The sequence below is a fragment of the Colobus angolensis genome, unplaced genomic scaffold, assembly GCF_000951035.1.
Source record: "Colobus angolensis palliatus isolate OR3802 unplaced genomic scaffold, Cang.pa_1.0 Scaffold32, whole genome shotgun sequence".
Lineage (NCBI taxonomy): Eukaryota > Metazoa > Chordata > Mammalia > Primates > Cercopithecidae > Colobus > Colobus angolensis.
This window is the reverse complement of record NW_012116488.1, coordinates 12,087,831-12,112,475: the sequence shown is the minus strand read 5'-3', so window position 1 is coordinate 12,112,475 and position 24,645 is coordinate 12,087,831. Positions and strand designations below refer to the sequence as shown.

At 51.4% G+C, this 24,645-nt stretch overlaps 1 protein-coding gene across 1 annotated transcript in view; it reads right to left on the bottom strand.

Annotated features, from left to right (window-relative positions):
- ASB2 (ankyrin repeat and SOCS box containing 2) overlaps positions 1-24,306 on the bottom strand; it is a 43,908-nt gene extending 19,602 nt beyond the window's left edge. Inside the window, exons 1-5 of the mRNA XM_011951554.1 lie at positions 23,949-24,306; positions 11,108-11,386; positions 3,433-3,537; positions 987-1,153; positions 7-162 (exon numbers count right to left, since the gene is read on the bottom strand). Coding sequence (XP_011806944.1) covers positions 7-162; positions 987-1,153; positions 3,433-3,537; positions 11,108-11,313 — 634 coding nt within the window. The 5' untranslated portion in view covers positions 11,314-11,386; positions 23,949-24,306. The remainder of the gene's footprint in view (positions 1-6; positions 163-986; positions 1,154-3,432; positions 3,538-11,107; positions 11,387-23,948) is intronic.
- Between the last annotated feature and the right edge of the window lie 339 nt (positions 24,307-24,645).

Sequence of the window (24,645 nt, the reverse complement as noted above, 5' to 3'; positions counted from 1 at the left end):
CCTCACCTTTGTAGAGCGGTGTCTCTCGGGATTTGTTAGAGATGTCCGGCTCTGCCCCTGCCTGGAGAAGTGACAGGAGACAGTCCAGGTGGCCCCTGCACGTTGCCAAGTAAACGGCTGTTTCCTCCTGCAGGGTGCGCTGGTCGATGGTCCCTGGGTACGCTAGGGAGGGCCCACCAGGAAATTCATGTAGGAAGAAGATACTCGGACCCGCAACACAGAGGCTTTCCAGATCGCCTCCCAATTTCAAGAACAATGTGTGACATCCTCTGAAATTTACCAACTACAGACTGCATTCACCTGGCCCTTTCACAGGGCCATTTTAGCTTCCTGGTTGTACAAGTCCATGCTCAGATGCCATGTCCTCTGAGAAGCCTTCCCTAATTGAGCCCCTCCCTCTTCGAATACTCCTGTCCTTCCCTCGAACTCACACCAGTCATTGCTGGAAACCCGCTGTTACATACTGTGGTTTCTTGGAGTGTGGGGGACCGTTTGGGGTCTGTGCTGCTTCAGGGCAGAGGTGACACCTGCCTGCAGGAGTTGTCCTTCTGAGCCTGGCTCAGCAGGAAGACAGGGCTCAGAGAGGAGGCATGGCTGGCCCAGGGCCCCACAGCAGGTGGGGGATAGCCTTGGCCGGGTACAGGCACAGCTGCAGTATTTTTCACACCAAATCAGCCCCTGGGACATTCTGGAACAAGTTGGCAGCAGCTCTCCTAAAAGTCAGCCCTCCCTCATTCCTTTTCTAGGAATTAGGCTCTCCTGTCCTCAGAGGCCTGGAGAGGTGGCAGCAGGGGGTGTCTGTCGGGGGGTGGAGACAACTCATTTCCCTTCTCCTAACTCTGTGACTAACTGACAAACGAAGGTGACAGCCTTGCCTGCCCTTCTCACCAAGGTGGTTGTGGGCAAAGAACATGAAGCCCCAGGAGCAGCATCCCTTCCCCCAGTCCCTTTCCCACCTCTTGCCACATCCAGAGCCCAACCCTCACCTCGCTGCAGGACCTTCAGGCAGCCTAGCTGGCCATAGTATGCAGCCTCGTGCAGCGGCAGCCAGCCCTCCTTGTTGGGCTCTGCGAGATTCTTCCCTTCCTTGATCATGGTCTTCAAGGCCTCTTCATCGCCATTCTTGATGGCCTTTATCAAGGGATCCACAGGCCTGCGAGAGCAAGGAGTGGGTCAGTCCTCAAGGTCAGGCCGAGGCCAGACCAAGGGTCCTCTCTCCCAGGGAGTGCTGGCAGTTGGGTCACTCGGTCCTCGTCCCCGCTGGTTCTAGGATGAGCACTCAGTCCCCTGCAGCCCAGTGGCTGCAAGAGGACTGGGGGACCCCTTAATCCCTGTGGCTTTCCATGGCTGCAGTGAATGTCATACCAAGATCATTTTTACCAAGACGATTCAGGCACACAGTGCCAGCCTCCTAAGGGGTGGCTAACCACCCACATGCCAGGCACTTGTGATAATTAAATGCTTTCCCTGAGTATAGCGCTCTAACGTTTATCAGGCATGCCCACCTCGGGGGCCCCTCTTAACCCTGAGCATCTCTCTGGGGTCTTCCGACTCCTCTCCTTGCCCCGTCACTTATTCCCACTCCCAGTACATCCAGCTGCAGAAAAAAAAAATTTACTGGGAGGATTAATAAATTTGAAGCCTTCACAATTTAAAACTTTTGAATGTCAAAAAGACTTCAGGGCTAAAGTGAAGCCGTTCCTTGCTTGGCTTGTTAAAGTCCCTTTGTTCATTCATTGCTTCCTTCCTTCCTTCATTCATTCACTGAGCTCCCTGCCCCATCCTTGGAGAGTCCATGGGAACCACAATGGCTATGGCTCTCAGATCCACTTTTGGGGAGGGTTCTGCATCAATAGTCCCATTTCCCAGATGGAGAAGGTGAGGCTGGAGGCAAGCCTCATTCCCAGCACCCCCACACCATGTTGGGCTAGGATGGGCTCGGGGGGTCTCTGCCACTAGCCCTGCACCCTCCCAGCCACTTCCTCCAGTGTGAGCAGCACATCTTCCTGCTCTCAGGCTCTCTGGTTATTAATAGCATCAGCGCACAGATGCCGGTGAAGCAACAGACCCAGCAAGGACGATGGGAAACTGACCAGATAAGTCCTAAAGTCCCCATCAACACCGTCACTGTCACCTTGACGAGTTCCACTTAGAGGCAGCCAGAGCAGCCCCTGTCAGCATCAGGAAAAGCCCAGTGCGGGTATGTGCCCCCCCTTTTCCTGGAGGGTCTCCAATGGGACCCCAGCTGAAGTGGAAGGGAGGAGGGCTGGCTTTTCTTGTGGCCTTGGCAAGCAGGGTGCGGTGCAGTGTCGTGAGAACACTTTCAGGACCTGCCGCCCAGCTTAGATCTCTCCAGCTGTGATGCAAGGACCCTGGAGCTCTTAGCCCACACATTCACAGCTTCTCTGTGACCTCAGACAAAGTCTCCGCCCTGTGGGTGGGGGAGGGTGCTGGGGGTGTCAGGCCATCAGAAAGTAATAAGCTGGACGGGACCCTAGAGGTCACGTTGCCGTGTCCTACAGAGAAGGGAGACTCAGAGGAGCCAGCGACTCTCAGGCAGTCACGCGGGAGGTGGCAGTAGCTGAGACCGGCACTGGGTTTCCCTTTTCCAGATTGTCAACCACTCTACACACCCACCACAGCAAGGAAGTGGAGGGCGGCAGGATTTGAAAAAGGCTGGGAAGGAGAAAGAAAATACTGACCAATTGCCTCCTCCCTTCTCTACAACGTAACTGAGTGAGGAAATGCAGTTCTAGTGATGGGGCCCCTCTTTTGCTTTTGGCTGCTTCCGGGGTCACTATTCCAGCGGTACAGAGAGGGGAGGGAGGCAGAATTATTTTCTAAGGAACCCATTAGCCCTGCCCCCTGGTGCCAGGCAAACAGAACGCCTGCAGCTTAGATTATTTCTGGATTTTAGCACCTGGCACTTCACAAACAAGGACAACAAAACAAAACAAAAGCTGTGGGTGTGAGCATTTTGGATGGACCCAGACTGATGGCATGGAGGAAAGTGAGACTGGGACAAACAGAAGGGTGCAGCCAACTCATGAAGTTCAACTCCAAGCTCTTCTGGGCCTCTGGGGTGCTAAGGCCATCTTCCCAATTTCCCTCGTACTGGGTCCCCAGTTTCAGAGCCCCATGGGGCTCCTCCAGCACTCAGGTCCCATGCTGGGGGCATCTGAGGAAGGATCACCAGCATGCCTGGCTGGCATTTCCTTGAGGACCAAAGTCTGTGGCCACCAAGCCCAGCTCAGCAGGAGCAGCTGGGCCCCAAGGGGCCCCAAGGGACCCCCTAGAAAGGGCTTGCATGGCAGGTGCCTCCATAGTGCCCTCTGCCCTCCTGGGGGCTGTGGGCCTGCTTCCCACCCTCCCTGCCATCCCAATTAGGGGAGTGAACTTGGATGGTCCTGGGGCCAGACAGGAGTCACTTACGCCAGCTGGGAGGTCTGGAACAAGCTGCTGCTGTATTTCTGCATGACCCCTTGGAACAAGCCCATCGGGGCCCGGGCCGGCGAGCTCTCAGGAGGTGCAGTGGACCTGGAGGGTGCAGAGCAGGAGTGAAAGAGGGAAAAGTACTCTGTATAGGAGAAGCGGGTCATGGCTTCAGGCAGGAACGAGGATGGAGGGAGAGCCGGGGAGAGACTGACTGACAGACAGACACAGGGCTCTGAACCAACGCAGATGGCCGGGTCCTCTCTGTGTGCTGGACACAGCTGCTGTGTCTCCGGATTATTTTTGGCCCTTGGAGGAAGCCCTGGGAGATTTAAATGACCATATAAGACAACAATGAGGTTAACCTCACCCCACCCCCTGGTCCCCCTCCCCAGCCAACCACGAGAGAGGCAGATAGGAAGCAAGGTGACATTCTTCACCCAGGAGGATGTGAGCCATGGACAGCAGGTCGGCAGGTCCCCGGATGAAAGGGGCTCAGGCTCACCGCTGGCCAGGCAGATCCCTGCAGGGCTGGATGAGAGATTCATGGGAAAGCAGAGGATAGGGGAGCAAAGCTGAGAAACCAAGCTGTGCCTGTGGCCCCCACGCCCACCTGCCGGCCCTTCATTAGGGGATCTTGTCCCAGGGGTGGGAGCAGACGCTGTAGTAACCTCTATAGTGTTACTATAGGATGCACGAGGAAGGGTGTCAGAACCAGGGCTGCAGTCAAGCAGACACAGGTTCACATCCAGGCTCTGGCACTCCTTGGCCGTGTGACATGGGACAGGTTGACCTTCTCTGTGCCTTAGTCCCCCCATCTGCAAGGTGGCATGAAAAGAGCCTGTGCTCGATGGCCGGTGAGGCCTGAGTAAGCGAATTGTGTGAGGAGCTTAGCGGAGTATAAGGCACGGAGGGTGTTCCACATGTGCTAACTATTCATTTTATCATGATTTTGCCTCTATGGCCTCAGTTTTCCCACCCCACCAGCCTCTGTAAGAGTGGAAGAGCGGGAAGGAGGTGAGATGGCCACTCCACAAATCTGAGTTGGCCTGAGGTTGTCGTGAAAACAGAGTATGTGGCCCCACTGACCAGTAGGTCAGTCACCCCTACTGACCCCACCCCCAGTAGGTCAGGCCTGGCACTCTCGACACCCTAGTGGCCCTGGCCTTTCACCACACGCTTCTGGAGGGGATTGGGGGGGACTCTGCTACTAGTGACTCACAGCCTGGGGGGCGTGGGGTAATTATGACCCTGAGAAGCACCCACACTCTTTCTGGCCGGGCCAGAGCCTACAGATTCTGTGGGTACCCCGGCAAGGCCAGGGTCTGGTAGAGAGGAGCAAGGGTAGCGGGAGGAGGGGAACCTGCTCACCCCTCTCCTTCACCCTCTCAGGGCTGGCTGCAGGCCTGGCTGCCTTCCTCATCCTCGCCGCCATCACTCCCTCCCGCCTTCCTTCTCCCATCCCCTGCTCCTGGCCTTCTACTGACCCACACTGGTGCACGTGCCCTCATTTATCCGCATCCATCGACCGTAGATGGGGGTGCCTTTTACAGATGAAGACACGGAGGCTGTGAGAGGGGATGTAACTGCGCAGCGTCACCTGCAGCGGGGCAGCAGGTGGAGCAGAGGTTCAGACCACCACTGTCTGCCCAGCTCCTGATGACACTCTGTCCTCTGAAGGCCTGGCCTCTTCCTGCCTTTTCATCCTTTCTCTAGCTCTCCGACCTCCACATTGACTGGCCCTGCGACTTTGAACAAGCCCCATCCCCTCTCTGTGCCTCAGTTTCCTTATTTGCAAAATGGAAAAGTGGGACCAGGACCAGACTGGGGATGTCCTCACTGCTTCTGTAGCTGTGGAGAGATTCAGTGTCCAACAGATCCCAGAGCCAGGGCCCCTCCTTAGCCCTAACAGCTGCTGGGTTCAGTGTCCACTGCATTAGTGCCTGGTCCTGAGAAGGAGAGAGAGCCGGGCAGGTGGAGACAACAGGCTCACCTCGGTTGTCTCCTGCCCTATCGTCTTGATGAGGCCCTGGGCTTCCACCTCCCAGGATCCTTGGGTCGTGGCCACCCTCATGCTTAGTGCATGCGTGGCCTCTGATTACCTGCCATTGTTAGAATGTTTTTAGCAGGATAATAAAGCACTGGGAAAAAGCCCACTGCACCGTCCTAAACGAAGACCTGTCTCTGCATAGTAATAGCAGCAGCAGTGGTGGCCGGGATGTTGAGGCTGATGGACGTGGAAGGAGATGGTGATGATGACAATTTCTGACAACTGTGCAGGGCAAATGTTCATGAAGGCATGCTGAGCCTCTCCTCGTTTCCATCCTCCTGCCACCATTGATGGAAGCAGTGGGTGTGCTGTTCCCATTTTGCAGATGAGGAAACAGACAAACTGAGTTGCATTCAACAAAGACTTCCCAGCTGTGGCTCGGTCCCAGAGCCCAGCTCTGCATAGCCATGCAGCTCGTTAAGATATATTTTTCTGTGGATCCTGAGGATGTTTGGAAGCCAGCAGGGAGGGAGACAAGGCCACACACAGCCATAGAGTCACGGAGGACAGGGTGAGATCGAGGCAGAAGGGCTCATTCCGGGAGCACTGAGATTGGGGTGTGTCCACTGGCTTTGGGGCTGGCGACTGGGCAAGGCGACTGCTCAGAGTTACTGAGCTGTGAGTCTCAGGGCTGGATGGGGAGCCAGGGCCCCCGGCTGGGTTTCATGCGCTTGCCAATCAAGGCTGGAGGCCCCATTTCGCCTCAGGCCCCAAGGAGGGGAATTACCAACAGAGCAAACCTCTTGGGCTGAGTCATCAGAGGCGAGATGAGCCTGGCCTCGGCAGGATGTGGGTACAGGTCATGCCCTGGAAGAGCCCCAGGTAGGGCCTCTGTCCTTTGCGTGTCACTGGGCAGGTTCTGGGGAGAGTGTGTCACCATCACCTGACCCTGGAGTCCAGCTTGTCATGAATTCAGGCACAGTCAGGCTCAGTGAGAGCAGAGAATGGACTGGGAGGACAGTGCTCCTAGTTACCAGGTGAGTCAATGGATGGCTGCTCTGTCTGAGTTAGTAAGAAGCCCAGGTCAGCCCCAGGGAGGCAGCGATTGGGCTGGGCCTGGCTGAATGCAGGGGCAAGTAGACACCTTAATAGAGGAGGAAGCTAACAAAATCGAGATTCCACTCCACACCCGCCACCAGGCCACGAGTCCACCCCACACCCGCCACTGTGCCATGAGTCTACCCCACGCCCACCCCGTGTCACAAGTCCACCCCACGCCTGCCACTGTGCCAGGCCCTCTGTTCTCTCACCAGAGCCTCACGGCAACCCACATCAAGCCCCCAGATATCAAGAGTATGATGCCTAGCACACAGACACTTGATACATTTAAGTAAACAAAACAAAACAAACAAAAGTCTTTGAAGGATTAAAACCCCATATGGCAATCTTGGTATTGTGTGTTTGTGGACTAAGATCTCATACTCCTGGAGAGCCAGTCCCCTGCCCTCTTAGGTAGACAGAAGAGCTCATAGCATGTAACTAACCCCCACCCTGGTTCCTGCACGGTCTCTGGAATCGGCCTCCCACCCATGAGGTTTCTGTTTTTTCCCTCACCCACCAGCCAGTCCATCCTTTCTGGGCTGACCAGTGAAGAATCACATGTGGAGAAGAACACAAATTCCAAGCTGCTGTGACTCGGCCTTCCTATCCATAGCTGCGATTCATTGAGCACTTGTTGTAACAGGCACATTGCGCCAAGCATCTCATTTAATTCCCCAGTCCACTTGGTAAAGGAGATGTAACTGGCTTCCTTTGCAAATGAGGGAACTGAGGCTCAAAGACACTTACTTCCTCTAGTCTGCTTGACAAACTCCTATTCATCCTGCAAAGCCTACTTCCTTGACTAAGTGAATTGACCTTTTGTAGTGTCCCTCTGTAACTCAGCAAGCTGTGCTCTCCCTGCTGTGTCATCAGGTAGTTCTGGGCCTTCACCCTCATTAGGCTGTGATCTTAGGAAGAGCAGGGCCCAGCCCTGATTCGCAACTTGGCATATCATAAGTGTACAGTAAGTGTGGGTGGCTTGATGTGAATTGTTTGAAGCTGTGCACACATCAGCCTCAGCCAGTTCCTACTTCATGTTTTCCTCATTTGTCTTCCCAGAAATGCATCTTAAATAAAATGCAGAAGTTTAAAGATTATGAAGACCCAGCTTCCTGGACTCACTCTGACTGGTCCATTCATGGAAACCTTGGGCTCTGCACTTCATGGGTTCAAGGACCCCACTTCTCCACAGAACAGGAAGCTAGGTCTGTCTCTTCAGGCTCCCTTAGGGGACCAAAGCTTGGCAAATGATTCTCATTTGATTCTCATCAAATTCTGTCCCTTACATTGAGGTGGGACAGAAGCAAATTGGGAAATGGTTTTCAACAGAATTCTGTTTTCTTTGGGGTACTGATCTGACTTTCATTTCTAAGATCCCAAAGACTCAGTGGACTCCATTTTGGTCACAATATAATAATGACCAATTACATTGCCAGAGCATTTTATTGGTTTCAAAGGTATTTATTTGTTTAAAAACGTTTATTAGGTAGCTACAATGATTCAGGCTCTCAGCTGGGCTCTGGAGATTAAAAAATAAACAAATAAATAAACAATATCAGCTCAGCTCTCTGTCCCCAAGGAGGTCACAGTCTAGTTGGGAACACTCTCAGGAGGGCGTCCCAGGAAAACCCAAGAAACTTGTCTGTGAAGCAGAGGCAGTCATGAGGTTGGTGCTGGAGCACTCCGACAGGGCCAGGGAGGTCAATACCAGCTGCAAGATGTGGGAAGGCTCCGACACCCGCCTCATCGTATTTGCTTTTCACAGGAATACTGCAAGGGGAGCACAGCACATTTTCGCTGTTGCTGTTTTAGAGATGAGGCCATTGGGGCTCAGATAGGGCTAGCAACTCACCTAAGGTTGCACAGCCAGTGAGAGAGGAAGAATTTGAATCTCTAGACCTACTTCTCTTTCCACTCTGCTGCCTTTTCATCTATTCCTTTACTCACCCATTCACTCGTTCACAGAGAGCCATGTGGTGCCTGCCTCAGGTCAGACACAGCACTTTACTGGAAGCATAGGTTAATGGCAGAAGCAGACAAATAAATAAGAATTGTAAGTCAAGGTCAAGGCCACAAGGAAACAACCATGAGAGCGCGTAAGAGGTGACAAACCAGTTGGCCTGGGACAGTGGTCAGGGCAGGACTGGCTGAGGAGGTGACGCTTAATCTCAGACCCAAAGATGAGAAGAAGCTGCCATGTGGATTGCCTGGGCACAAGAGTGACATCCTGTTGCTAAACTTGCTGTGGATTTATTTGGACAGATAAAAGTGAACAAGGACTGTCTCGGGTCCTGCACCCACTGTAATGCGTGTCTGGGTGTGACGGCACAAGCGCGTGTGTGCCGTGTGAATTTGGGGACCCTGGGCCTCTGTGAGTAGGAGACGGACGTAATGAGGTCAAAACCTCACCTCAAGGTGGGGTAGGGGAAGGAAACAGAGGCCTTCACAGCATCAGCAGGGCCTGGCGAAGTGTCTGAACTTCAGAGCGGGACAGATTTTGGTTCCACGCCTGGCCCTGCTGTGGGCATGTTTTGTCGTCTGTAAAATGAACACAGAAGCATCCACTTTGGGTAGCTTTTGTAAACGTTAACTGAATGAATGTGTGGCAGGCACACGGGAGGTGCTCAGTGTGCATTTGTGGGGAGGAGAATTGCATTAAACATTCTATCTAAGGGCTTTTTCTTCCCAGCAGGACCCAAGCCCAGCCTCCTTCCAGAAGCGAAGGTGCAGAACCGAACCTAGGAGGTTTCAGGTCACTCTCAGAGTAAGAAAATACAGGTTGACCCTCCTCTGCTATATTGCTTGTGGGGGCTGGACCTCAGATGAGGGCTGCTTGACCTGGGAGAAATGGTCTCAGTTCTCCAGGGGAGCTTTTTCCGCAGGAAGTTGAATAAATGTTCATGGTCCACTGCGGGCCTCCATTTCCTTACCCACCAGATGAAGGCAGAGTCGGGGTCTGGAGGCCGAGGGCCCACTTTGTTCTAATGTTTCCAAGCATCCCTGGGACTCTTGAGAGGGCTCTTATGCTGGGGAGAAGGCTGCAGACACCTGGGGGGACGTGCTGGCTTCATGCAGCATGCCCTATCTTTATCTGACCCCCTCCTGAGAAAGAGGAACTTGTGGTCTGTCTTTGGCTGAACCAGCCAGAACAGGAACCAGGGCTACCTTGAGCACAAGCCAAGATGAACCCAGTCCTTGGCTTCAAGTTTCTGTTTTTCAGATTGGGTTTCAGAATGGAACGCCCTCGGGGGCAGCTTAGTAACCTGGAGTCTTCGTACTCTTTCCAGCTGCCCACCTTCCCTTTTAAAAGGGGCTCCTCAGCTCTGGGCCTCTGCCCAGCCAGCCCGACAGAGATGGTCCAGCCTTGGTAAGGGCAAAGTCACTTAGGGGACAGGGCTGAGATGCACCATCACCCACCTTCATCACCCACCTGTCAACTGTGACTGCGCATTGGAAAACGTGTTTACTGTTGTTTTTATTTGAGAAGGAAGCTGAGGTTTTGAGGGGTTAAGTGACTTGCCTGAGGTCACACAGGGAGCCAGCTGGCTGCTGTACACAATGAGATTTGTGGCCCATCAACACAATTGTCACAGCAATTCCCATGCCCTGCCATTCATGCCCAAACACACTTGACCTTGGCTGGGGGTGGTGGGGAGCAAAAGCGATTTTATGGCTTATATAGGTCTTTTCCAAATGCATTTTAAGATCAGTCACCCCTCTGTTTCATCATCTCTCCAGCTCCCACCTACTACAAAGAAGGAGTCTTCTAGATCTGCACCGTCTGATAACGTAGTCACTGGCCACATGTAGCTGGGGAGCGCTTGAAATGTGGCGGGTCTGAATCAAGATGCGCTGAGAGTGTAAAATACACACTGGATTTCAAAGACTTGTTGGACAAAAAGAAATGGTAACAATCTCATTCATAATTTTATATTGATGGAAATACAAATATATTGGTGGAAATGGTGATATTTCAGATGTGAAATATCAATGAAAATTAATTTCGCCTGTTTCTCTTTGCTTTTTAACTGTGACTATTGGAACCTTTAAAATTGCATCCATGCATTGCAGTTGTGGCTGGTGTCATATTTGCATGGCGCTGCTTTAGAAAGTCCTGTGACTGAGAGGATGAGGTGGTGCTGAGAGGAGGAGCCAGAAGAAGGAGACAGGATGGCCCTGTGGGCAGACATCCCTTGCTCACCAGACATGTTTTTCAAGGGAGGCTGCATTGCAAGATAGGGAGCCAGGCAGCTCCGATCTCTGCAGCATTATCTACTGGCTATGTGATCTTGGGCCTGTTTTTCAGCCCTAAGCTTCAGTTTCCTCTTCTAAATGGGTCTATAACCCAGAGCCCGCTGAGAGGGTCCTTAAGCGGATGAAAGGAGGCAGAGTGTGTATAGCACCCACTGCAGTATCTGGCACAGCCAGAGCTCAGTAAGTTCAGATAACAAATGTAAATCAGAAAGGTGCAAAAGGCAACCTAGAGACCAGGATACCTTGGTTTTGGATTAACAGCATTCGGGATCTGCAGTCTGTGGATGTCCTGGATGGCCCCACTCCCCTCATCAGCCTCGCCTTGCTCACCTGGTCCATGGGTAGAAATGGGCAGGTTGGCGGTTGGCACATGCAGATACGGTGGCCTCAGCAGTGGTTGGGCCCCTTGTCTTGTCCGCTAGGCTCTGCTCGATGGCCATCTGCACCAGTTCCTCCTCGCTCAGGCTGCTGTACAGGCTGTACTCCTCCTGCCCAATGGTACACTGGCTGCCCCGAGTGCTGATCTGCGTGGCCATCCTCCTCCACCTCTCACCCTGGCCTCCAGAACAGACACCCAGTAGGGAGGAAGGAACAGCAAATCAGAAAACCCTGTAAGGAAACCAAAACCATCCTGGTCATGAACAGTTTTGCAGGATAGCTATGTTTACCCACAGGGAAGGGTGTGCATTTCACTGACAATAACACATTCATTTTAAAATTCATTCATTTGGTCACATGACCCACCCAACCACTTATCCATCTATATATCCATCCATCCACTCATCTCTTCATTTACCCACCAGCCCATCTCACCATCCATCCATTTATTCATCCTCCCATACATCCATCTACTCACCGACCTATATATTATCTACCTTCCCATCCATCCACCCCTCTATCCATATATTCAACTATCCACCACCCATTCAACTGCCCTCCATCTATCCTCCTATCCATCCATCTCTCTACTCATCTGACCATTTATCTATCATTCTCTCATCATCACTACTCATCATTCATCCATCCATTCATCTTTCTATCCATCCAACCATCCATCCAACTGTCCTCCCATCCCTCCATTATCCTGTCTATCCACCCAGCCATCCATTTATTCATGCATCATCACATCCACCCACCATACATTCATCTAGCCAATCATCCACTCATCCATTGTTTATTTTTCCATTCCAGATAACCTATCTATCCATGTATTTATGCATACATTAACTAAAAGGTCACTTGTCAAGCACCCACTCTGTGTCAGGCACTCTTCTAAGCACTGAGGATACAACAATGATTCCAACAGACAAAAATCCTTGCCCTCATGGAGCTTATGCAGGATTGCATATCAGTTACCAAGAGCATAGATCCTGGCATTTCTCCATTTCTTTTCACTGTGGCCAGCCTGAGAATACCAGAGATGAATCAGACACAGACCCATTACTTGAAATCACACGATCTAGTTAAAATCAGTCATTAAAATAATGTTCCATGTTAATTCCAGTGCCTCTTTTCTTAAAAATGCCTCAAAGAGTAATGGACTCCAGTTGGGTGCCAACTGCTTTAAGAAAATGAAGTGGAATCAACTAAGCTTGATTTTTGTTCTGACTGGCTGACTCACACTGTGTGGGTCAATGGTTCTTGGTCCTGGCTGAACGTTGAATCACATGGCCCTCTAAAAAATACCCTGAATACCAGTACATTACTTTGATTTGTTCAGCAAATATTCACTCCCTTTCCCTAAAGGCAGATCTTTCCCCACCCTTCCCTATTGATATGGACCTCAAGTCTGCATGATTTGCCCTGGCCTATGAGTGCTGATGGACATGCGTCAAGGAGACACATGACAAATGTGGGCACTGGGGTTTGCTCTAGCTCCTCTGCCATCACCAAGAGAAGAGGTTCCCACTGGAGTTTGCTGCCCCTCAGCCTTGGCCCCAGAGAGAACCCACCCGGGCACCTGAGCCCAACCTCCTCAGAGGAGCCTTCTCCTTCTTCAAGGCCCAGGGAAAGTGCCCTCTTCTGGGAAGCCTACCCAAATCCTTCTGGGAAGAGGAACTTCTCCTGAGCTGTGGTTAGTAGTTCATGGGTGGACTTGACCCTGCATCCTCTTTCCAAGGCCAGCACCTTATGTGAGGAGGTCAAAGTTCACTGCATGGCTGGCCAAACAGCTCCATTTTCATAGGGTGTGGCAGATCCTGCAGATGGTCCTCCCCAACGGCCATTTCCCCCATCTTCCCTGATAGCAGAACCTGACTTTGTCTAGGCAACAGGGTGCCCTGTCCCATGGATAAGTCATGACTGCTTCAAGCCAGGTGGGACAATCTCACCGCCTCAGGCAGTGATTAGTCCAGGGGTGGGAATATAGCCTAGTTTTATCCAAAAAGTTATAACAGAAAGTCTGCTGGGGTGCTCCTACAGAAGACTTCCCTTTCTAATAAAAGAGAGAGTAGTGAACAAAATGACTCCTTGCCCCAACCTCTGCTTTGTGCCTGGAAGGCTTGATGCTTGGAGTGGCAGCAGCCATCTCGTGACCATGAGGGGGACAGTGAATGACAGGTTGATACAATGAGTTTGGCATAATAAGTATTAGTTTTTCTGGATCCCTCATTACGTTGCAGAACTGCTGAACCAATGCTGGTTCTGCCCACCCTAGCCTCTTTGTTAGGTACTGAAGATCCTTGTGGATCTTCAATGTTAGTTGGGGTTTTCTCTTATAGACAGTTAAAATCATCTTAACAGATGGCTCTCAGGCCTGGCTGAGAGTCTTGAAAACATATCAAGGCCCTGGTTCAGCCCCGTATCAATGAACTCAAAGCCTCAGGGCTGGGACCCAGGCACTGCAATGCTAGAGGCTTCTCTGGTGATATTAGTGTGTGGCCAGGGTTGAGAACCACTGCTCAATGAGATTAATATGTCAGGTGGCCACTCTGTGGTCTACACTAAGGGAGGGAAAGGGTCATGACCTCACAATCATTTTATGCCTGACACTTGGAGTACTGTTATTTACAGCAGCAGCAGCAGTTTTACTTATTGTCAAAGGAGCCCAGGACAGGGAACTGAGGGACTTGGGTTTCTGTCCCAAGTCAGCCGTGAGCACCTCTCTTCCTCTCTTGCATCCTCATTTTTTCCATCTATTAAATGGCAGGGTAGAGTAGAGCCTGTCCTTTGGCACTCTGGTACTGGCAGGAGGTACCTGTGCAGCTGGGTGGAGCCCCCAACTCCAGCTGACCCAGGTCTGTCTTCCCACCCCTTCGCTGCATCCGTGTGGCTGGGGTCCCTGCCAGGTCTGAGTTGGCCTAGGTCTGCCTTCAGAGGGGCGGGGAATGGGCTTTGCCTAGTGAGGTATGACACCCTCCTCTTCTCTAGAGCTGGTTTGGCTTGACATACCCCACCGCTTGGTGCAAGGTAGGGGCTCAGTGCACATGGTGCTAAACTAGCAGGAAGTGCTGGTGCCCAGGACCTGGCCTGGCATCCTGGTGCCACCATCTAAAGGTGTCTGCTCAAAGCCAGGGCACAAGGGGGAAGAACACTGCACTAAGAGTCATAGGCTGAGCTATAATTGCCATGCTAATGCCAAAGTGCTTTGTGACCTTGGCTAAGGTCCCTCTCCCACTCTGGGGCTCAGTTTTCTCCTTGCAAAAGGAGGATTTGGCGCTGGAAGATTTCCGCAGATTTTTCGATTCTGAAGAGTCTGCAACTCAGCGAGATGTTTGGTTTGGCTCTGTGCTATTAAACCTTAAACTCTCTGTCCCTGGGGATCCCCTATGGCCATGTCGACGAAAACACCTTAGCATTGGCCAAGGGGGAACAGAAAACCGGGGAGAGTGGAGGGATCTCGAATCTGGAGGTCAGGACCTCTAAGTCTACTTTCAGTTCTGCAACTTACTAGCTATATGACCTGAGGCAAGTCATTTCCCCTTTTCTGGGCCTCAGTTCCTTTATCAATAAAAATGGGAAAGAGACAAGCTTCTTCGCTATGCTATAGAAGCATATGTGAGCTAAGATGTGTAGGCGGCTTGTAAGGGGTAACATGATTTTTTAAGGAGGACCCCTCATCATCTCCAGGCAGCTGCTGGCCCTGCAGCCTGGTGTGGGCCAGAGACTCATAGACAGCACGCGGCTGCAGTGGCCCTTCCCTGACCACGTGGCTTCCTGGAGGCGAAGGCAGCCAGGTAATGGTCACCCAGAATCACCAATCTTGCAGCTCATTCCAGACTCACCAGGCCCTTCCCAAGCCTCTCCCATGGGTTGACACCACTCAGAGACTTTACATTGGCCAATTATCCATGTCATTACCCTCACACAGTCCTGGAAAGTAGGAAGCTTTTTCACTGAATTAATTCCTCTACAGCCCCTCTCCTTCCAAAAGGATCTTGATGCTCCTACGTTATTGGTCCCATTTTACAGATGAGGCAGGTAAAGTTTAGAGGGGGAGGTAAGGGGCTTATAGGAGGACAGACAGTTAGAAAGCTGGGATTCAAAGCCTGATCTTCCAACCTCAAATCCAATGCTCCTTCTGGCAATTCTAGGAACACTGACCCAAGCAACTGGCACACACATGGGTTTGGAGCAGACCCGCCCTCATCCAGCTGCAGCCAGGTATCCTCTCAGCTGCCCAGTGTTTGGACGAACGGAGGCAGTATGGTGCACTTCCGGGTTCTTCTTCACCACCAGCTCTTCCCGCGCGCGTGAAATTGCAGCCAGCGACCCGGGAAGGTGCAGACCAACTGGGCATGCACCAGGTGACGTCAATCCAAAGAGACCAAGATTTACCTGGTCGCACCTGCGGAACGCCCCCGACACGCCCGTGCCCCGCCTATTGCCCTCCCACTCCTAGAAAAGCCGCTCTCCACCAGTGAGCCACGCGGCCTTCTCACAGCCCCACTGCTGTCGGGATGTCAGGACTGTGGGAACTCCGTCCGAGAGCCCCACCGGGGGACTCTGCCGGCCTCCTTTGCCGGAGGCCGACAGACTTCTCCCTACCCACCTTGTTTCCCTGAAGCTAGGTGACCAAAATAAACTTGCAGTTTTTGCTCCTACACTTGCCTACCCGCTGGTTCTTTTGTGCCTGCTCGGCTGGTCTTAGAAAAACAAATCACCCAGCACCCCCTGGCCTATATCTGTGCCCTGGGCACCACACCAGCCTCTTTGCCTGCTGCATGGAAGGTACATGCAGAAGGAGGAGAAGGGCTTAACCTTGATAGGACCTTGGGAAGGTCTACTCCTTGGACTACCTGCTATGGGCCTGTCTCCCTAGAAACTCCAGAAACTTCTGAGGAGCAGGACTACGTCACACTCATAACCCCAGGACCTAACCCAAGGCTGGGTACACAATAGATATTTAATAAATGCTAGATGGACAGGTGAATGAATGACAGGACCACAACAGTGCTCAAACCCTTGGAAGCACAGCTGTTATGGAGTTTACTTGAGAGAGAGGGCCTCTGCCTTTGAGGAGGCAAATTTCCCACTCCACTGTGGACCCACATATATCTCTTGCTTTTCCCACGGAGGTCCCCAGCCTTCAAGGGTTCTTGGGTAAGTTACCCAACTTTAGTTGCCTCACACATAAAGTGGAGATGTTAGCAAGTGTTATTATGGGGTTGGTGGTAGAGTCAAAAGGGCTCACGTGTGTACAGGCTCAGCTGTGGGTCTGGCTGTAAGTGTGCAATGGGTCTCGCTGTTAGTAAGTATGCAATGCACGGGCTGCTTCAGGACAGGAAACTCCCCGTCCCTGAACCGATGCAATCGTAGGCTGGTGACAACTGTCAGGGATGCTATGGCGGCATCTGCTGGGGGACAGGTGGTGCTGCTCAGCCCTAGCATGAGGGGGAGGTTATGAAGCAGTGTGTGGAGCCAGCTTGACTCAGTTCACACCCCAGCTTTGCTGGTTGTTAGCCGGGAGAGCCCCCGGAATAGTAGTTTCTCCATCTGTAAAATGGACATGGTCAGAGCATCTATTTCTTGGGAGAGGGCAATGATTCGGGAGATGCCTTGCCCCTCTTTGGACCTCAGTTTCCCCTTGTCATGAAGATGCTGCCCAGCTTGATTTCTGAGGCCTCTGCCTGGGGGTTGGGCAGCCTTCTGGGCCTGTCTTGGAGGGAGGCCAGCAGCCTCAAGGGACACTCTGGGAGGCCGATTGGAATCAAAAATAGCCCTTTCCCAAGGAAAGCAGGAGTCTACTAGGCCTTGCCCAGCCAAGCCAGGGGCCTGCAGAGGGAGGGGCCAGTCCAAGGCCAGTGCAGAGCAGGGGAGGCCTGGCCCCCCAGGGCCTTCAAGAGTGCCTTTTCTGCCTTCTTTGCAGCATCCCAAACCTTGGTTCTTGAGGAGCCCCACCTTTCCCCAGGTGACATCTGTAAAGTGGCTGTGACAGGGTTACTTAGGTTAATCCACGTAAATTACTTGGGTAAATCCACTCAGAGCAGTGCCTGGTTCATTCAGAGCCGGTGCTCTTCTAAGTTGGGCCTGAATCTCCACATCTGTGAAATGGGAATAGAGGCACGGACCCTGGCAGGGCTATAGTGAGGATCAAAATTGCATTTGAAAAGTGGTCCTTTTCTTCCTAGTACCTTCCCCTCTCTACCAACCCAGGTTTGCAGGCAGCCAGGGTCTGCCCAGGAACTGGCAGTGGATGGGGTGGGTCTGTGCGGTTGTTTGAGGGGCTGGGGTGGAAGATGGTCAGTCTCCAGATGTCTTAGCAGAAAACTGGGGGTTAGAGGAGGCACAGCTGGGAGGGCGGGGCCAAGAAGGAGGCTGGCAGCCATCCTCCACCACACCAAGCTCCACCAGAGGCTTGGGTCATGCCAGGGGCTTGAGTCAGGCGTGTGAGGCTGCACAAGCCACTTGGTATCCTTGGCTGTGTTTGTGGATGGAACTACTCATCAGCCTACCCTGCCCTGAAGGTGCCCTTCCAGAAACACCTCCAGCATCTCCTCTACCAGGAAGCCTCCCTGATGGTTGAGAGTCCTCTGCTGCCTCCAAGGGCCCCCTTCACATTCTACTGCTTGGACTGCCTGCTATGGGCCTGTCTCTCTAGAAAGTCCAGAAACTTCTGAGGAGCAGGACTATGTTGCACTCATGTTGTAACCCCAGGAACTAACCCAAAGCCAGGTACACAATAGGTATTGAATAAATGCTGGACAGACAGGTGAATGAACCATAGGATCATGACAGTGTTTCAAACCCTTGGAAGCACAGCCGTCATGGAGAAGTTTGCTGCACAGTGGTAGACAGTAGCACGGCCCCAGTGCCCCACTGTCTATACTCAGCCCTAGCTCTGCCACCTCCTGGCCGTGTGATGGGGAGTAGGTTACTCAGTGCCTCACTTTACTCATCTATAAAAGGAAGATAATAATGGCATATTGGCCTATGGAGGTGTAGTCAGGCGAAATGAGGTGACGAGGATAAATGCGGAGCACCTGGCAGGCACACAGCCGGTAGCCCCTAAAAATCTGCTCGTGTTATTCCACAGGTCCCAAGAGGCTGTGATTCTCTGCCATGACCCCAGAAAGTGAGTGAGACAGTCTAAACCTGTTCCTGCTGGGAGGATGCTACCTGAAACTCGTGCCCAGCTGGCGGTTCTCTAGGAGGCTCCATCCAAGGGATTGGGATTCCCACAAGCTCCCTTCCATTTAACAAGACTGAGAGTGAAAGTGAAAATGAGTCCCGAGCCCAGCCTTCACGTGACAGCTGTGGTCAAAAGCTGACGCTGTGACTGTCAGCTCCCCAGGCTGTGTGCAGAGCCTGCTGAAAGGCCCCAAGGGTCAATCATGGGGCTGGAGCTTGGGGAGGAAGGGGAGCTCCACGCCCTGCCCCGAAGCCAGCCTGGGTGGTGGATGGATTCAAGCCCACTCCTTTCAAATTCCGCACTCTCCAGGAACCCTCCTGTCCCCCTGCCCTCTCTGCTCACATCATCTGCTGCCCTAGACTTTGGAAGCTTGAATTTCTGCACGAGGTGACTGCCAACAAATGACAAGAGTGGCCATTTCGTGAGCACTTAATTCATTTAACAGTGCTGGGCACAGAGCAAGTGCTGCATGAGTATTTTGGTTAGGGTTCACGTGTACCTTTTAGGTTTAGTTCTTATGCAAAGCCTGCAGTTCAGAGCCACGTGTCAACCTCAGTTCACTACATCCAACTGCAGCAGGTATGGGGAGAATCGGAACCACAACACCGTCCCTTGCGGTGAATTTCTCTCTCAGCTTTGTTTTTAGTTTGAACCACATAATAAATCTATGATAAGGGCATTCTTGTTCCTGTTCTATAGATGAGGAAACTGAGGCATGCTGAGGGAGAAAGTGACAAGGAAGAGACTAGAGGCTACATCTGATTTTATACCAAGTTTTCATCCCACACAACGAATAGCAACCTCTGGATGTTTTTCAAGATTTGAGTGAAGTCCAGAATCAAACTGAAGACTCTGTGTGTGTGTGTATTCATATTCAAAAAGACTACATACATGCTACATGTATTATATATATTATAATATACACATAATTTATTATATATTAATATAATATATAATATATAAAACATAATATTAATGATATATAAGTGTATATAATATTAATATATAATCATATAATATATATTTAATATAATCATATTATAATATATTTAAAATACTCATATATTATATATTATAATATATGTGATATAATTTATATATAATTATACATAATTATTAATATATAATCATATGATATATAATTAATATGATCATATATTATATATTATAATATATGTGATATAATTTATATATAATTATACATAATTATTAATATATAATCATATGATATATAATTAATATGATCATATATTATATATTATAATACATATACACACTCTCTATAAATGTACTCCAAAAGCTTCAGGGTCTCCCAAGTATCACATGACCCTTAGCTGAGGCAATCCTAAAACTTGGCTGCTTGGGCTAGCCTGGGGGGGATACATGAGGAGTGGGGAATTAACCAGGCTGTTACTTGGCACCCAGGGCACTCAACCTCCTTCCTTGCAATGCTCTCTCCTTCTGCCAAAACTTGTCTTTCTGATCTGCCTTTCCCCTCAGGATCCAGAGTGGTCCGAGGAAACCCAAGGAAATGCTTCCAGCTGGGGGCCTCGGGGGTGTAGGACATTGTTCTCTCCCCTTCCCGGGTCCTATTGTTTTAAAACCTAATCAATAAAAATTAAGCTGGTGCCTGGGGGTCCTCGTCCTGTTTCCATCCAAGCCACTTTCACAGGTTGCCTCATTTTACTTTTTCAGTACCAGGGAGAAGAGTGGTCTTCCCACAGTGCAGATGAGGAGACTAAGGCCTGGAATGTATGTAGTACAGAGGTTGAGACCATGCCAGCCTGCCCCGTCTTCATCAGGCCCTCTGACACAACATTAAGGGCCATGGCAAGGAGTCAGTTCCTCTGTGACCCTAAACCTCATCCCTGTGGAGGTTTCCTCTCTGTTTTGGCTAAGAAATGGTCTGACCTTGGTAAGGAAGGGGGAATGGAATCCCAGCCACCTTGCCCTTGACCCCCATGAGTGGCCAAGTCACAGCCAGGGTGGGTCTTTGGCTGTGGGGGCAGTGCCCTCAAGCCTCCGGCTGCCCTGGGGCCTGGTGTCTAGGGCCTCACAGCTGCTAGGAGTTTGAGCCTTTGCTCGGACCCACACCATCAGCTAAGGAAAGCACCCACAAAGGCCAAGCTTCCAGTTTACCCCTGGCCACCACCACCACTGGCTCTGGCATCTCAGACCTTTTCATGCTGATTTCAAGCTCCCGGCTTTCAAGTCAGGGCCTTGTGGCTTCCAAGGCTGGGCTGGGGCTGCTGGAGGGAACTCCAGAGGTGCGCTCAGGGCTGCAGGCCCAGCTGACTCCACAAGACAGGGCTCTTCTCCCCTCTGTATGGAGTGGGGGTTTGACTGCCCCTACATCACCCTGTAGGAGGTGACAACCAGGAATTTGAACCTGTCCAAAGCTGGCTCTGCTCCCACGCCAGCAGACTCTCTGTGCCCATTGTATAGAGGAGGAGACTGAGGCTCCATCTGAAATGGAGCGCCTCTTGCTGACCCAAATCTGGGTGAATCTCTCCCGAATAGTCTAAGACCCTAACGAAAAGTCTTGGTAGTTTATTTACTTATTGATGTACATTGACGATGCCACTACAAAAAGAAAGCAAGAATGATGGTGAGAGGAAGAGAGGGAAGAAGGAAAAACTCGGGAGAAACCTCCCGTTTTTATGTGGAAAGTGCCCTGTTGCAACGATGAGCATCCATTCTGCACAGGCTCAAATGCCACCACCAGCTAAGAAAAGCACCCACAAAGGCCAAGCTTCCAGTTTACTTCTTTGGGTCCCTGAGCTATTGAGTCTCCAGGCCCACGGGTCACCTTCTTCTCTACCTCCTGAGTGAAGGGCCCTTCTGCTGCCTCCTGGCCCTGCCAGAGGCTGGCCCCTCCCCGCATCTGTGTGGCTCAGACACTCACAGCTCAGGACACAGGACTCCAGGTCCCTGACCCATATTCTGTCTGGGCTCTACAAATGCCAGACTCTGTCATCTGTGCCAGTGACTGGAGGTAGGGGTGACGGGGTGGACGGGGCTGGTCAGTCCACCTCTGAGCCTCCCCAGCACCCCTGTCCTAGTGCAGCCCACCTAGCCCTGTTCTGTCCCTTGGGCACCCAAAGACGGTGAACTCTCACCTTAGTTCCTTAGTGGTACAACACATGGGGGTTCTGGAAGCTCTAACTCCAGGCAGCAGAGCGGGAAGGCTTGGGCGGGGCAGAGGGAATCCTCCATAGCGCCCCCCTCACCTGCAGGGCTGGCTGGAAATCTTTTAAGCTAGATCTCACCCAAATCGGCGAGGTGCTTTTTCCTTTTTTTATCCTCTCTCCTCTGAGTTCCCCTGACTCCGTCTTTATTTAAATCTTTCTCTTCTCTTGTCTCTGCTTTCCTCTCTCCTTTTTTACTCCTCTATGTCCCATTCTTTTAAAAAACAGGCAGTTTAGGAATCAATTTACTTTTATTTCAGCACCATCTCTCCAAAACATTCCTCTCAACCACAAAGCTCTTAATAACTTCATTTATATTCCTGGGCATTAATTATTCCAAAAGATGGTGCTAAGGAAAGAGAACCACAGACACAAGCCACTCCTGCGACAGCCGCCTCCTGTGGGCAGACTGACCCTCTGCAGCGAAGAAATGGAAGGACACTGGGCGGACCCAGAGATATTTTTGTGCCTCCTTTGGGAAGACTCTTTGGATCTAGCCTGTCCACAACATACGGGCACCTTATGATGCCTTGACTGTGCCAGAGACATTTCCCCTGGGTGCACGATGGTCCTGTTTACCACTGCCACAGCACCTCGAGAGGCCACAGGACACTGTGGCTTTGAATGTGGACCTTGCAGACCAAGAGGTCAGATTCCTGACTCCAACACTTAGGGCCGTCCAGCTTTAACCAAGACATTTAACCTCTCATAATTTGTTTACAGACCTGAAAATGGGAGTAACAATCACCTGTAACTCATGGCCGCCTTGACAGAGGTCAATGAGAGAAACCTGCACACATGCTTGGGTGAGTGTTCAACGAATGCTTGCTGGTATGGCCTGTGTTGTCACTGTAAGGTCACCGTGGGTGGATTATACAGCGTCCCCCACCCCTACCACCACAAGGCACTCATGACCCGGCCTGTTTGTGCAAGAACAGATGATGCAAACTACCATGGCGCCCAGTGGAGCTGCTGCCAGCTTCTTCTGGGGACACTGTGCAGCACATGGGCCTGCCATCAGCTGTCAGGACCCGTCCAACTGTTTTGGAAGTGCCTCCAGCATCCGCCACTGGCTGCCTCATGGTGCTTCTGCCCAGGCAGAGTTCAGGGCTGTGGCGGGGGTGCTGGCCCCAGCTGGATCTGTCTGTGCCCCTCGGAGCCCCCTCAAGCCCTCACCTCACAAAACAAGCTTATCTTTAGAAGAGCACTCCTGTCCTGTGCAGGGGCTCAGCTTCTGCCCTGCTTCAGGCCCTCCTCATTTACCTGCCCTCCCTTGGAGTCACCAGCCTCCTTGCCTCCTCATTCCAGTTCATACCCCTGGCTTCCCGAAGAGCCACCGCAGTCAAATCTCACATCCTCCAAGGGAAATGGGCCACTGAAATGAAAATGATTCTCCACCTACAGGCACCAGAAACCAAGTAATATTTCTGGGCCTCCAATTCTGGGGCCTGAGATGTGAACACACGGGTGGCAGTGTAGGTGCCTGGCTGTGTCCCGTCATATCCCGGATACTCAATGCGTGTGGTTATGTGTGTACTGTCCTCTGCTCAAAAACTCTCAGGAAGTGTTCCAACTTCTTGCTTGGCCTGGAAGCATCTGCCTCTCCCTCTGGCCTCCCCTTCCAGCCTCACCCCCATTTTTCACATGCAGGACCCTTTGCCAGAGCCACATTTCACTTTCTACCATCACTCCAGGTCCCTTGACTTCCCTGCCTTTGCCCAAGCTGCTCCTCCAACTAGAGGTCGCTGGTTCCACCCTGAGGCATCCCACCTATCCTTTCAAAGGCCATGGCCTCCTTAAATGCGTCATGCATATGCGTGTGCACACACACGCATGGTATTCTTGCGTCCCTGCATTCCACAGCTTTGTTAGATCTCACGTAAATAACATTCCTCCATTTCCTCTCCTAACCCCAAACCGTTGAAAGCAGAGCCCATGGCACCTTGGTTGCTATGGTCTCCCACAATACCATGCATGCCTAGCCACTCTGCAACAGTTACATTAAATTAACTCCCACTCATGAAAACCTCTATCTGTGCACCTGACCTGAAAGCATTTCTGAAAGTCATTTGTCTGACAGATATTGCCCAAGACCTACGTACGGACCCAACAATAGCATCATTGATAACTCCTTTTGCATTTCCATTTTTAGAAGTGCACAGCACAGTGATATTCTGAGCAAGAGTCCTCCAGAAGAATGGGTAAGTACGTGCAAATTGCTGAGTCTCTGTTCATTGCATCCAAAATGAAAGTCACCAGCATGCTGTATAACTCAAGAAAATACGAGAGAGAGGGAAAAGCAACATCGCAGTTTGACTACAAGAGGTTTCCAGTAAGTACTGCAGCTGAAAATCCCAGCCAGCCAAACAATCTTTTGCAAGATCTATATAAGAAAGTTGAAAGCATGCATTACCTGTTAGGCTCTGAAACAAGGGTACAATTCAGGGGTAATACAAAGGATTTTCTTGAGAGTGTCTGAATTCAGAACATGCTCCCTGAGTTTTCCTTCTGCCCTGGCCCCAAGCTTCTGGCTGCTCTGCCAGGCAGTTCTGAAACGCTCTCCTTTGAAGCAGGGAGTTTATTTTGGGGCCACCGCATGACCAACGTTGACAAGCCAAACTATAAGATGTTATGCATCTCAGATTTCCTGTTTGGAGGTTGCACCGAGGAAGCTGCGATCCTGCCTTCCGTTCCTCTGGGTGCATTGAATACAGACTCTCACTTCAGAGAGGATCCCGGAGCTTTGGCCCTCACGTGATGTCATCATTTGTGATCCTTGACATGGAGGCCATATATGGGTATGTTTCTGGAACTACCCAGGAGGGAGCCAAACAGGAGAGAGATGCAGTGGATCAGAGACAGAGGCAGGGAAAGAGGATGAGGAGACGCAGAGTTGGGAGACAAAGAGTGAGGAGCAGGGGAGGAGGAAGAAAGGGGAAGAGGAGAAGAAAAGGCAACAAAGGAGGGAAGGCAAGACAGCAGGAAGGAAGAGGATGGAGTGAAAGAGGAGGGAAGTGGGGGAGAGAGGAGATGAAGGAGTTGATGTGAAAGGGCTTTGGAGAAATCAAGGTTCGGTGCTGAACCTGTGGCAGCATTTGGGGATACCAGGT